The 15392-nt window shown below is 52.6% G+C and overlaps 1 protein-coding gene across 1 annotated transcript in view; it reads right to left on the bottom strand.

Annotated features, from left to right (window-relative positions):
- Window positions 1-15392, bottom strand: part of LOC119100031 (sodium channel protein 60E-like) — an 83913-nt gene that overhangs the window by 56687 nt on the left and 11834 nt on the right. The window contains 1 exon segment of the mRNA XM_037223147.1: window positions 11593-11813. Coding sequence (XP_037079042.1) covers window positions 11593-11813 — 221 coding nt within the window.

Below are 15392 nucleotides of genomic sequence, written 5' to 3'. Positions count from 1 at the left end.
ACATGGCACTGGGCCCGACAGAGTGATGGCACTGGGGCGGGCGGGGTACAGGACATTATATGGCACGGCTTCTGGCCGGGTCCTGTGATGGGCAAGCTCAGTGTCCGACGAGGCTGCACACCGCTAGAGCGGACGGACCGCTAGACAACGGACACCGGACAGACCGCTAGACAACGGACACCGGACAGACCACTAGAGCGGACAGCGTACAGAGACGGGCAGGGGACGGAGCGGACAAGGCACCCGGCAGGAAAGACCACCGCGTCCGGCACGGTCTGGGACGAAGGAGGTACGTGAACGTGAAGGAGGTACGTGAACGTACAGAGCACTGGGACGTACAGGACACTCACTGGTGCGGGCGTGGTGATGGGATGGACAGGGTACGTGATCCGGGCAGGGCACCAGGAAATACAGCTGGGATGGTTGGAGCATCAGGTTGAATGCGTATTTGGGCCTAACATGGCATCTAGAATGACATGGCTCTGGGCTGGGGTGGCCATGGGGCAGTTCGGGAAATTATTGTGATAATGGCATAGGTAGTTGCAGGTGGTGTGACTTGCAGATTGGCCCAGACGGAAAAAGTTAAGCTCGTAGAAATAAACTTGATACCGAATACGGGGCTAAATACCAAGATATCTGTATTCGATATACGAATACCGGATACCAGGATGCCAGTGTAGATGAAAACGTGACCTAATACATGATTTGGACCGACGCGTCGTATTCCTATCAATGGTATGCATTCCTTGTCAATTTGCATGCTATATTCCGACTTCCACCAGTACGATGTCATTCTGTTTGCAATCTGGTTTAATGCCGATGAAGCCAAATGCACCGTTCGGTACCTCGCTCAAACCCAGTCGTAAATTGCATGACTGGTTTAAAAATAGCCACGTTCCGATGAATAGCTGGCAGCAGTATAAGGCTGCTGGCAATTCCGATGGGCACCTGGCAGCAGCATGTGGATAGCGGGCATCTCTATAAGCAAAGGGGCGTCATACACCTTGGAGGCCAGGGCGGGCGATATGCATCAAGGAGGACCCTGACGCGAGTGAGGTCAGCTCGGATAGCCTGCCGCCATAGCACACCCTTCTCTCATGTTTACTGCTCAGCGCAAATCCCGCCGAGAATCTTCACGACGTAAGCCGCGGAGGCTGACACTGGGGTCAGGCCGCCGCCATAAGATCAGCCCCTCTCCTGTCCCCTCCAGAGACCTTGATCGTCTCCAGAAGATCAGCCCCTTCCCTGTCTCCTTCAGAGACCTTCACCGCCCCCAGAAGATCAGCCCCTCCCTGTCCCCTTCAGAGGACTTGACCGCCTCCAGAAGATCAGCCCTCTCCCTGTCTCCTTCAGAGACCTTGACCGCCTCCAGAAGATCAGCCCCTCCCTGTCCCCTTCAGAAATATTGAGACCTTAACCGCCTCCAGAAGATCAGCCCCCCCCCCCTGTCCCCTTCAGGGCTCTTGATCACGTCCAGAGTATCAGCCCGCCCCCTCCCTGTCTCCTTCAGAGACCTTAACCGTCTCCAGAAGATCAGCCCCTCCCTGTCCCCTTCAGACCTCTTGACCGCCTCCAGAAGATCAGCCCGCCCCCCCCCCCCCTTCCTGTCCTCTTCAGAGGCCTTGACCGCCCGTCACACGGCTCATTAGGCCCGCTCATCCTGTGATCGCGACCGGTGCCGTCGCTACAATTGGAGACGCGACTCGTTATCGCCGAGGCGGATATTGACGGCCAGCGGCCATCAGGGCACCGCCCAGACAATCCGGGCCCGGGCGGCACTGGGACGTCCAGGCGAGCCCGGCCCGGCGGCACTGGGACGTCCAGACGAGCCGGGCCCTAGTAGCACTGGAACGTCCAGACGAACCGGCCCCGGCGGCACTGGGACACCCAGACGAGCCGGGCCCTAGTAGCACTGGAACGTCCAGACGAGCCAGGCCCGGGCGGCCCTGGGACGTCCAGACGAGCCGTGCCCTAGAAGCACTGGGATGTCCAAACGAGCCAGGCCCGGGCGGCACTGGGACATCCAGACGAGCCGGGCCCGGGCGGCACTGGGATGTTCAAACGAGCCAGGCCCGGGCCGCCCAGGCGCCGCTATTTACTGGTCGCACATCGCTGAGGGGTGGAGATCTCATGCAATACTGTTCGTCTGTGTTTTGGAAAGAAGCCATTCTTTGCCTAGAGTGCTCGATACATAACTGCCCAAATCTAAACACCGTGGGTGCATTTATTAAGCAACGATGCTGGTTCAAAGGGTTCGTGCCCATAAGGTGTTGCGATCGAAATTGCTGCCAGTCAGAGATTATGGTTCTGGTTTGTGTGTGACAGACGTAACACATGCCTTATGTCACGTTAATGACGTGGCACGTGGCAGGCATCCCGTTATAAGAGCAAAGTCTGCTGAGAAATAAGTCCATCTTCGGTGGCAACCGAAGCCAAAAGAATGCTACTTGATGTCTGCACGCTCATGTTTATTTATCCAGCTCAAATATCATGTTAGTGGCAAGCCATAATCTCATGCTTTCCTAACTGTAAGTGCCAAATGATTTATCGCGCTGCTGTATTCATCATGTGCGTAACTTTTTATTTCGTTTTGTGGCATTTTAAAGTGGCACAACATTGGTTGTATATTGCAAGCAAGTAGAAATTAAGACCATAATAGCATTGATGTCCTTTATAGGGCGCTGAGTTCTCCAAATAGCAAGCTCGCTCCAATCACAGTGACTTGCTGCAGAAGCAAAGCTGGTTAAGCTGTCCAGCTAATGGCGTTTAATAGCACCGGAGCATAGTACCGTGAAACTGACTCCGGCTAATTACCCACCCACGTCTTCCACGAACTTCAGACGGACGAGCCGAGCGAACTTCCGCCTTGTTGATGAAGCTGGCCTGACCTGACCCACTGGTGGAGCCAAGGGCCGCCGTATCGGTGCTGATCTGCTTGCCTTTTGCAGGTTTTCCAAACGCGCATGGCGTTTGCCACCGTACGCGCTTGCCACAAGGGTTTTAATTCCCTGCATGAGTTTTTCCTACATCTGTATCCATTGTTTCTACAGCAGGTGGTGGCATAACGTAACATGACCTTGTTTGCGTCAGCATCATTAGCTAGTGGGACGGTCAGCCGACACCAGGGATTGCAGCTGGAAACCCCTCCTTCCAGGCTCTAGCCAGACGGCGATTTATTCCTTACAAATTTCGAAGAAAGGGCAGGCAGACATCTTAACCACAGAGTTATCTGACCTCTGCCGATTTGTCCGAGTTTCTCCATAATGTTGACCAACCTAATGCATAGATGAAAACAAAAACCAATTCAACGAGTGAATGTGTCAAGCCCATCAGTTCGACTAGATGGCACAGCAACAGCAGCAGCAGAACGTCTCCCATCATCATTTTACAAATGTTCTTGACGTGTTGGCTCGTTTGAGTACCAGGAGACAAAAAGGACCTGATACGCCATCGCTTTTTATATCTTCGATTATTCCTACGTATTAGTATTTCCCCCCCTATCAAACCGTTCCACACAGCACAAGAGCCTGTTGAGCCTCGTCCACAACGACAGACAGCACTCGACGATTGCCGCGAGGCTGCATGGCGAAGAACCTAACCGAACTTCCAGCGCCCGTCCGGCAGCTATTGTGTCAGCAACAACCGCCATAGAGAGCTGTCGAGGCCAAATTGCACGCTGGACCGGCTCGGCCAACAGACCGAGCCGGGTCGATGTAGGCAGGGGCAGGGGGGGGGGGGACGGGCGGGGATATATCGGCTCAATGCCGGGCACGTGTAAACATCGCCAGCTGGTTAGAGCGGCTCGGTGTCGCACGCCCGGCCTTGCAAGGCCAGCAGACGGACGCATGCAGACCGGCGCTGATGAACCGGGGTCGGCGTCGAGTCCTCGAGCGGGCTTTGGTTACAGCCGGGAGCCCCCTGTGCCGTGTCGGAGACGCTGGGTGGCTGGGTCAGCAGTGAGAGGCCACGGTTGGGTGGCATGAATCTCCCATGCTTGGTGGTTACATACAAGGCGGGCTCCCTTGCATTTAGGAAACATCCATTTAACGACAATGGTCGTGATAGAAGTGTTCCGCAGGTGAGACTAAGCCATCAAAGATTTGGGCAAGTCAAGGCCTGTGTAACAAGGGAATTTGGCAGCGGACAACGTTTGCTAACAATTGGTACAGCTTTTGTATTATGCAAAGTTTGTGAATGTCGGTGCGTCGTTAACGGCTCACACAGACTGTTCACTAATATATGCTTGCCATCTTTTTGTCGGCGTGAAAGGTTGCCATGGATATGACCCCAACTGTCGCACGCGCTGGCAAACATGCTAAAGCTAACCTTCGTGCCCATTATGGTGCACATTCCACAGAACATGTATATATTCCCGTTGGGTTGTTTGCCGACAAGCCTATATGCCCCACAAAGAATGACATCATTTTTCCGAAACGAGGTAAACAAGATTATGGCTGCCGAACGGTAGAGACACCAACCGAACCGATGCTCGATAGCCCGTGTTCAAGAACGCCGGACCCAAAGCGGCAGGCTCAAGATGCTAACTTTTCCAGATAAGTGCACCGTAGACTTGTTCAAAAAAGCTTCCAACATTACAGTCGCTTCCAGTGCTTGGGTGAGTGAGGGTGCTGTTCCGTATTCCTTCATATTGTGACATCAGTGGCGTAGCGCCAAAACATTTTCTTTACATCCGTTGACCACTTTTCTGCTATAGGCACTGCTTTTTCTTCACAACCTATGAAGAAATGGTTGATCAGTGCGGTCGCGGCAGGCTCCGTGCATAAGTCTGCTAAGCTCCTCAGATAGTACATTGCTATTTAACATCCCATCCCTTCGAGTCGGCATTGCGGACATGTCGCCACAGTATAAGTGTTTACGGAGCTCTGCTATTTCGAGACCAGCCGTTCCTTCAGCTGTCAGAAGAGCGTCGGTGGCTCTGAGCAGTGTGTGACAGTCACGCCGGGTCGCATCCCCCCCCCCCCCCCGTGATCAACGTATGACACTCACGCTGGCTCGCATCCCCTCTGACCAGCGTGTGACAGTTACCCTGGCTCGCATCCCCCCTGACCAGTGTGTAACAGTCACGCTGGCTCGCATCCCCTCTGACCAACGTGTGACACTCACGCCAGCTCGCATCCCCTCTGACCAATGTGTGACACTCACCCTGGCTCGCATCCGCCCCCCCCCCCCCCGGAACAATGTGTGACAGTCACCCTGGCTCGCATCCCCTCTGACCAATGTGTGATACTCACCCTGGCTCGCATCCCCCCTGATCAATGTGTGACACTCACCCTGGCTCGCATCCCCCTGACCAACGTGTGACAGTCACTCTGGCTCGCCCCCCCCCCCCCCTGAAAAAAGTGCGACAGTCACGCTGGCTCGCATCCCCTCTGGCCAACGTGTGACACTCACGCTGGCTCGCATACCCCCTGACCAGAGTGTGACAATCACGCTGGCTCGCATCCGCTCTGACCAGGGTGTGACACTCACGCTGGCTCGCATACCCCGTGACCAACGTGTGACACTCACGCTGGCTAACATCCCTTCTGACCAGTGTGTGACACTCACGCTGGCCCGCATCCCCTCTGACCAACGTGTGACACTCACGCCGGCCCGCGTCCCCTCTGACCAACGTGTGACACTCACGCCGGCCCGCATCCCCTCTGAGCAGTGTGTAACACTCACGCTGGCTCGCATACCCCCTGACCAACTTGTGACACTCACGCCGGCTCGCATCCCCTCTGACCAACGTGTGACACTCACGCCGGCTCGCATCCCCTCTGACCAACGTGTGACACTCATGTCGGCTCGCATCCCCTCTGACCAACGTGTGACACTCACGCCGGCCCGCATCCCCTCTGACCAACGTGTGACACTCACGCCGGCTCGCATCCCCTCTGAGCAGTGTGTAACACTCACGCTGGCTCGCATACCCCCTGACCAACTTGTGACACTCACGCCTGCTCGCATCCCCTCTGACCAACGTGTGACACTCATGCCGGCTCGCATCCCCTCTGACCAACGTGTGACACTCACGCCGGCCCGCATCCCCTCTGACCAACGTGTGACACTCACGCCGGCTCGCATCCCCTCTGACCAACGTGTGACACTCACGCCGGCCCGCATCCCCTCTGACCAACGTGTGACACTCACGCCGGCTCGCATCCCCTCTGACCAACATGTGACACTCACGCCGGCTCGCATCCCCTCTGACCAACTTGTGACACTCACGCCGGCTCGCATCCCCTCTGACCAACGTGTGACGCTCACGCCGGCTCGCATTCCCAAAACTCCGATTGTGTGACTTGTCTTTGACAGTCGACTGGCAACTAGCCACTACAGCCAGGCTGACATTTGGACGATCCCGTCACGACATGGCGTGTCACGTCACAGTCTTTGGTAAAATATTGACCGCTAAGCTGGCTCGCTCTGCTGAGGCGGTGCGGTCAAAGCCTTCGCAACAAACCGTGCTAAGCAAGCACTCTGATTTAAGGCATCTCTGCGAAACATTCGCTCATTTAGAAAAAAAAGGAGGAAAAGTATGTTTCGTTAGCCACCGCCAGTGCCGCTCACGTGCGGTCCGTCTCGGCCCACTTCTCGAAGAGGATGGGCTGTGTCAGGAGCCTGCTTCTGACCCTGCGCTTGTCCTGAACGCTGCTCGTTCCAGCATTCCGCCGAACTGATCGGCCATCACAGGTGGATACTAGCTGGCTAAGGGCACTGAGTCTTGCCAGCAGCTTTTTCAATGGTATCTTGTCAGAATAATACTAGTGCGCTCAAACCAAAAAACATTTTTTTAGCGACAACGAATAACGACCACCCGGAACATGGCAACTTAGCATTTTGTCTTGCGCAGTAGCGCTGCGGACTGCAACGCTTCCATGGTGAAAGCACCATCAGGTGGTGCTCAACTCGGATCTATATCAAAAATAAAGATGGATATGGGAGAATACGGACCGACTTTCCACACATTCAAATCAAGGATGACTTTTCGGTGGGTCTATTTTCGTTCACGCCTCACCTGGGGCGTAAGGGCGCAGCCATAATTTTCTTAGGGATTTACTGAAGCTCAGTGAACATCACGCCGATTTTGAACTTTCCGTCGGGAGCCATCTGAGATGGAAAACTAGCAACCCGGGCCTAAGGAGCCTGGGGCCCCGGCCCCTACCCTGGGTGCGCCCCTGCTGGGGCGTGCCGAGTGCCTGCTGTCGTGCAGATACTCGGTACGTCATGTTACGACTGCATGCCGTGCCGGATAACGTCTGTGCACGCGTTTCCAGACCCCCGTGTGGAAACGCGTCCAGCGACGTCATGGCGAGGTGAGAAATCACGCCAAATGATAGGCTCCAGCACTGGACGTCACGAAACGCAGCGACACTGTTTCACGCTTCAGGGAATGTATTCAGGGCGCTGGCAGATAACTGCTTTATTCTCCAGGGACGTGTCCAGGGGCGCTGACAGAGCACTGTTTCACGCCCCTGGGAATTTGTCCAGGGCGTTGACAGACGATTGTTTCACGCTCCAGGGGATGTATCCAGGGCGTTGACAGATAACTGCTTCACGCTCCAGGGGATGTATCCAGGGGCGCTGACATAGATGTTCGGCAAAAGCGCAACCAAATCAGTAAATATATTTTCGAGTTGGTCGGTCAATATATTTCTAAAATGCAAAATAGGAAATGACTGTATCGCTGTTCTCCATGTGGCATATATTAATAATGGGTAATGCTGTCAATAGTGCAAAGCCCATTACGCAACATATGTTTTTTTCTTATGCGGCGTGCGTCATTACCGACAGGGATGAAAATAAAATTGTGATTTACCGGATATGATAGGTGACAAACAAGGGCACTTTTGCAAGCTGCTTGGTGACAAAATCACGAAACCGAAAATGGCATTACAACCATCGGACCATCCCGATCGCACGGCACTGAAAGCGTAGCATTGGTCTGCATTCGCTAACGCTTGCAGCATGAGCTTGTCCAGAGCATGTGTCGGGACACGATGTCCATCAGACCGGTGCTTTTCACAGATTTTCAGCCCAGATTCCTTTCAGGACCTACACAGCATACAACACCAAATAACTGGACTTATCAATGGTCATGGGAATGGTTATTGGCCTTGCACCTTGCACCTATGCACCTTGCACCTATGCACCTTGCGATGAGCGGGATCAGTCTACTACGCGTCGTTTTAAAATCGTTATGCCATTTGAGACAGATGACTTCGAATATTTGCCATGCAATGTGAGCTGGGCTCAGTGTTAGGCCGTATGTGACGTTGTCTTTGCTGCCGCTGGTTGTGTTCGTGTCATGAGAAGCTTAGCGGCTGGAAGGACGTAGCTTATCATAAGTATCCTTTGAGACGCTGTATGGCTCTTCTAAGAATCTGCCATTGAGGGCGCCCCTGGTAATAGTGTTAAAGAGTCCAGCTGATCTAGAAGGCTCTCTGTTTATGATCAGTGGCAGCACCACGAATTTCGAGCTGGGCCAGGATCTTTCTAGGCGGCCTTCTGGACAAAATGGGGACTCCTCATAGGGCACCTCTTGGGCAATGTTGTATTCAATGGGGCGAAGTGGCATCGGGGGAACGTGTTCCCTGATCGCACCGTCACATACATTAATATCCATGCCGGGAAATGTCGACAGTTAACAATCCAGAATAGGGGCTTCATGATTTATACAAGGATCTTCCCGGTCCAGTAAAGGGCCCCTTCACACGAAAACAGGGCTTCCGGTGCAGAAAACATCCTTCTGATGCAAAGAGGGCTTCCAGATCCAGAAAGGGATTATTCTGATTGACAAAGTGGGCCCCAAAATCCAGCAGGGTCTCGTTATTCCAAAACAGGGCACGCTGACCCCGAACTACAGTTATCTGACCGGGTACATGTAAGGGACTTTCTGTGCCAGAAAAGGGGCCTCTTAGGCCTGATGTATAAGGGTTGCCTACTAACCAAGAACAGTGATCTTCTATCTGATAATGGGAGTTCCTTGTTTAAAATGGACCTTCCTTGATCATACTGAGGCCCTATGCTTTATAGTACCCTCACCCCTAGTTCAAAACAGGGGCATCCCAGTTTATAGCCGGGCCCCTCACCTCATAAAGGGGCTTCCTGCTCGAAACGGGAGCCTACTAGCTCGTAACAGAGGCCGCATGCTATGTAACTGGGCCTCATAGTTCATAACAGGGCCTCCTAGTTCATAACGGGACATAGGCCATAATGGAGGCTTCCTGGTTCATAACGTGGGCTTTCTTGTTCATAACGTAGGCCTTCCTATTCATGGCGGGGGCTCCTAGCTAATAACCGTGGCCTCCTCAGCCAACAAACGGCCCACTCAACACAAAATTCAGCTTTCTGATCTAAAGGAGTGTGGGCTATCTTAGTCATATAGGCAGTCTAATGATCCAAAAACGGTCCTTTTTGATGTGGAAAAGTTTCCTGAGCCTCATTTAGTACCATCTCGATCAGTTACAGAGTTATGGAAGCTTCGTTTATTTGAAGTTTAGTAATATGCGTAAGCCTTTGTTTAAGCATAAGGGGCTCCCACATTTTGAGGTAGCAAAGAGATATTCTTGCTGCCCTCCCCTGTCTGCCGGCAAGAGGGCGACTGCCTCCTATGCGCACCCCACGCCTTGGTGCGTCGTCCCTGATTGCAACCGTTTCAGATATATTTGGTTCCAGGTGGCAATTTAGGCTGCTCCAAGGTTTGTCGGTGACAGAAAAGGCATTTTGCACCACTGACTACTATACCCTTTCCTCGGCCCATTTGGTGACATTTCATCCATGAACTTTTTCTATGGTGCCGCGTAATTTCACCTCTTACCAATTTGCTTAAAGGGGATGTTTCACACTTGAAGATATTGAAGCAAGCACCAGATATGATGAAACAAGCTTACGTGTCACTATTGGTATACTTTTGAAGTGGGAAAGACTGCTCCACACAGCACAAATTTCCATCTATTAAACATGTTCCTTAATGCGTCACGGTTTGATTACATCATTGTCCCATGCACAAATTGATTGAGAGCCAGTTGACGGCCGTTATATCTGGAAATGGCGTTCACGAACGCCAGGTGTGAACGCATTGGCAATTATATTTGTCTCGGCCTTGATCTCCGGACGGTCATGGAATGGCACGATTTAAAAAATGACTCATGATATCATGAACGCCGAGGCGACTTTGAAATACTCTCCCCGGTATACCTTTCCCCATTTTCGCGGCCGTGTAGCTGAGAAACTATAGGAGCTCAAGTCTGAAGAGCTGCAGGATGGTGAATGCCACCGAAAGGTCTTCAAGATGGCTACTTCAATTAAAAAACCCATACAAATATGGAGCACTCCCTTTAGCAGTTTAAAAGCATTTCTGCAAGCAAGCATGACCTCCGTGAAAAACGCGTCACACAGAGGCCCGCGCGGTCCGCGAACAAGCCAGGCCTGCCTTTTGTCGGGAGGCTCGGCAGGTACTCGGCGCTGCCGGTCAGCCGGGCGTCATCATTCGAGCGTGGCCCGACCCGCGGCCACCGTGACTCGTGTTTGCTCGTTGTTCGAGCGTGGCCCGACCCGCGGCCACCGTGACGCCTGTTTGCGCCGTGTACTGTTTGCCGCGGAGCCGGCGGTCGATGTTCCGGCGGTCCGGGCGGCCGGTCGAAGCGGTGGGACACCACTCGGACCTCGCCCTTCCCAATGTCCCAGCAATCTGGTTTGGATGCTTTGTCTATTCTAACTAGTTTTATAATGGTTAGAGGCGCGCTTAAAAACATATAAAGTTCTGCACATCGTGAACGTGGAAAATCGGTGTTCCGCCCGCAAGACTTAAGTTTTAGAGCACGAGTTCATTTACGTCCGATGCCATGTTTTTAGTCAATATTAAATGTTTTCAGATTGTTATGAATGGATGACTGACATTTTAACTTTTAAATTTTAAAAAGCATCAATGTCAACACCGCAAATGGCAATGACAATGAGTTCATTCAGAGGCAATGCTATTGTAGGGCATGGATGATTTGAGGTAACTCAACACCACCCCCTTGGATGTCCATTGCAGTGTGCTTTGACTATACCCAGCATCCTTGAATGTATCAAATGCATTTAATGAATGTTAAACATCCTTGAAAAAGTGTTGCAAAACCTGGGCATTGTGTGTTGGGACATCTCGTTAAACTATTGCAGAAGATGCCATTCATAGCTAGACATGTAGCAGCATGCATACCTTTCAGTTGTTCCAAACCATGAACAGCTTTTTATTTTCATTCGTTCAGCCTCTTTTCGTTCCAACCAGCCAACAGCGTTGGCGTTTGTAGGGATTACACGTGACATAACGTGGTCACGGCCGACCACAAGACAGGACGTGGACCAGACGGGGAGGAGACAAACATCCACAGTCATGCTTCAGATCCAGATGTCGGTGAAAAGCGAAGACACCCCACGTTCCACAGCGACGTGGTCATGACCTTTGGCGCGACGGTGTAGAACTGGGGGCCCGAGACCTACCCGGCATGATGGAGACTGGGAGACCGAGACCTACCCGGCATGATGGAGATTGAGGGCCCGAGACCTACCCGGCATGATGGAGACTGAGGGCCCGAGACCTACCCGGCATGATGGAGACGGTCTTGAGCGCCCGTAGGACGCGAAACGTGCGCAGACCGGCCAGGTTCCCCAGGTTGACGAAGATCGTGACGTAGCCGAGGACGATCACGATGAAGTCCAGCCAGTTCCATGGGCTGCGCAGGTACGTGTACTTGTTCAGGATGAAGCCCTTAGCGATCGACTTGATCAGCGCTTCCAACGAGTAGATGGCCAGAAATATGTACCTGGGGAAACGGCCGGAGGCTTTGATGAGGACAGTGCGCAAGACTTCATAAACAACGGAGTTCCAGCTGCTGTAAAGACGCTCTCGCGCTTTTGAATCACGGCCTTAATGTATCAATTATTACCGCACTAACCTTTTACGACTCATCCTTAGATCAATATGTATGATGCACTTTGTAAACGAGTCTTTGATGGAAGTTTGGACATTCAGTCGACAGCGAGCAGTCAGGCATCCCTCACGTCAGACTGGTAGTTTGGCCATTCAGTCGACAGTAACCAGTCAGGCATCCCTTCACGTCAGACTGGTAGCACGCACCGGGGCGTCCAGTAGCCAGAGACACAACGGTTATCGATTAACAACTTAAACATAGAGCTCTCCGCCACTGGCTGGGAATGCAGAGCCGAAAAGAACAGTGCGTACTGCGTATTTTCAGGACAGGGCCAGCGTCGTTGTTACGTACAGTGTTGTTACAATACGTCGTTATTACGTACGGTGCGAGCATTGTCACGCTAAGCGTTTGTGTGACGTTTGCGTGACGTTTGTGTGACGTTTACATTGATTTGCCCCCGATGTTGTTCCAACACTCGGCCATGCTAGGCGCAGCAACGGTACCCAAAATGTGCTTAGCCCAGCCTGAACTTCGCAGACGCAGGTCGCTTTTCATGACACCATGATGCGTTGACGATCGTGACGAATTCGAATGGTGTCAGTGCCGGTATGCATCGCCTTGTTTGTGCCCCATAAACAGTGTAATGGACTGAGAAGGCTTCCCATGACCTGAAGCAGTTGTCGTTGTTTTACTCTGCCAGTGCAGAGCTATCATTTGATCTATGCAATTTTAGAGGACATGGCCAGTGGTTTACCGCGATGAGGTAGAACTGAAAGCTGGGATACGTGAAAAAACGAAAATGTGAAGCATCTGGTATACTTTGATGACAGGCCGTTTTCAATCATGCCCTCCTAGACGTCCTTTGTAGTTGGAAACTGGCATCACACTGATACAATCAAATTGCTTAATCCAGGTACCCTGATCGCCGCCATCTATGCAAGATCACTTGTGCCAGCCAAGCAATGGTATGCATAAGATGGCACTTACATGTGTTATTTTATGTACACCATGTGTGTGTGTAAAATTTAGAAGAAATGACAAAATTAATAAAGCGTGTATGCGCGTGAAATTGAGAAGAAATGACAAAATTCATACAGCAATTAACTTAGCACTTGCGCGTTTATGACGGGCGAGCATTGAAGCACAGGGAGCTTTCACCTGCGAGACCCCAGCAGGCCTTGGCGAATCGGGATGCGGGCCGATAGTTTGGGACAAGTTGCACCTCTAGCACCGAGGCACACCATGATATGTCTGAGAGCACACTGTAGCCTTCTCAGCATGCATCTTGTTTCTAAATGCAGCGTTCATCCCTGGCTGAAACTTAAATGACAAGGGTCGTCCGTGCGTGAAGTTTACAGAGTCTTTGACCCGTGTCTTATTCCGGGATATGATGCTGTGCATAGGACATGAGCTTTGGTCTGAGTCTACACGTTTGAAATTGGTGAACCGAAGCCCAAGTGAGAATCATTTACAGCAGAATGTAATTATTTCTTTGAAACATACTGTCAAGAAGCCATAGCTCCGTGTATGAGGTTAACCGGACTTGGACACACGCTCGCTCTGAATCCAATTGCGTCCCTTGTATTTGTCCAACAGACCCCGTCACTAAATTAATGTTGCCATTCCAACAATGATCCAACGGGCATTTACCCGTGTTTGTACGAAGAGCATGAAGTGGAGTTATTGGAAGAGCGAGACTGGAGTTATCACCGTGGATCACGCGGAGCTTTTGAAGAGCACGCGCCTTTGAACGCGGAGTTCGCGAGCCGGCTGAGCTCCGTGCTGGGGAGCTCAGTTCACGCTGAGCTCAGTTCACTGCTGAGCTCGCTGCCGCGCTCACGCGGACAGCCGCCTGCTCATCCGTCGCAGGCCAGACCGGGGCAGCGAGCAGAGAGACCAGTGGCGCTACCTCATCCAGCAGCTTGGCGTCGAGTTTCGGCGCGAGGCGGTTTAGGTAGGGGAAAAGTTTTCATAATTGCACTACCAGGCCTGATAAAGGAAGAAACTCCCGTGTAGCACTTTCAAAATGCTTCCGGAACAAGCTGGATGCGCGTAATTAGCCGTTTAAGACAAGCAAATGGAAGCTTTTCATGTATTCGCTGATCAGCGTCTATGCTGAAAACAACTGCACCTTTCATCTTTAATAATGCATGGTTGACGACGGACATGCCTAACGACTCTAACTAGAAAGAATGCTGTGCATTTCTCAGTGGGCACTTAAAAAGCACTTCAAACTCCCCTCCCCGATGGTAAATTGCAGTCGGTTGTCAATAGAGCCGGAGCCTTGGTCCGACCGGCGCCGTTGCCGGCAGGCGCAGCGGCGCTCGACCGGCCGGCCAGACGGACAATGGCCGCATCTGCCTTCCCTTTAAGCACCGGGAACTCATTAGGTGCAGGACTGGTGCCATGGATTTCCAATAGCTGGCGGCGGCCGGCCGTCGGGCCGCCGCTCGCCCGGTCCGGCGGGCACGTGCCGCCGCCGGAAGTCAAGGCTATCCGGCCAGAAGGTCCCGGAGGCGGGGAGAGCTCTCGGAAGCACGCTGTGTACGGAACAGGCGCTGCTGAAAGACGGCGGTCTTCGCTGATGGGCGCGGCGCGGAAGTAGTGTGCACCGATATGAGCCGTGCGTTAACCTAGCCGGGGCAATTTTCCGCGATGCGTAGGATATACTTAAGATTTTACTCATATGCATTAGGTATGTTTTCGTTGTCTGGTGTTGCCCAGGTTTATTGCTCTTGTAAAGAAAATACTACTAAGATTTATTTGTGTGCCTAATGTGTGAAGATACTACAAATATTTTCCCTTATGTGTCAACCTGCAATGTTACGCTACCGAAGGAATGAGCTCAAGATGCCATGCCATTGCGCTTAAATCCGCAAGAACGGAATCAAGCACAATTTCAGCACTACAAGACCATGTCAGGGCGAAGCTTTACAAAGCAAGCTGGGTAGGCTGAGCCGAGAAAATGTCTTAACGTATCTAAAAACGCAGAAAAAAACAGCCTCCTCCAGACATTTGTCTGGTTTTCTTCTCGCAGTTAAGGGGCGGAAGACCCCGCCTGCATAGGAAACTACACACCTGCGCCATGTTATGACGCCATCACACCTCCGGCATTTCGCTGCGCTCTGCCGGCAGGCTTCATTGCCTGATGGCGGCTGTGCGGCAAGCGTGAAAATGTTTGCTTGACATCCGATCCCGCCACGCTTTTGGCGTGCATGTGTGCATGCACATTTACTGCGCATGCATGCATGCGAATTCTGATATTTTTCCGGAGGCGACGCCTCGTCTCATGCCGCGCGGCGTCGGTATGGGCCTGTGGCCACCATGCTCGCCGCGTGCCAGAGTCGGCCGACGCCAGCCGGGGCAGTACACCATTCGTCTTCATTGCGTGAGGCTTGACATGCCGCCCCGCCCGCACAGCTGCCGACTGAGTCCCCATCGGCAGGCGGACCGGCCCTCGGAGCGGACAGC

Source organism: Pollicipes pollicipes, unplaced genomic scaffold (assembly GCF_011947565.3).
Source record: "Pollicipes pollicipes isolate AB1234 unplaced genomic scaffold, Ppol_2.1 Scaffold_4881;HRSCAF=5763_pilon_pilon_pilon, whole genome shotgun sequence".
Classification (NCBI taxonomy): domain Eukaryota; kingdom Metazoa; phylum Arthropoda; class Thecostraca; order Pollicipedomorpha; family Pollicipedidae; genus Pollicipes; species Pollicipes pollicipes.
This window is presented reverse-complemented; position numbering and strand designations above follow the sequence as displayed.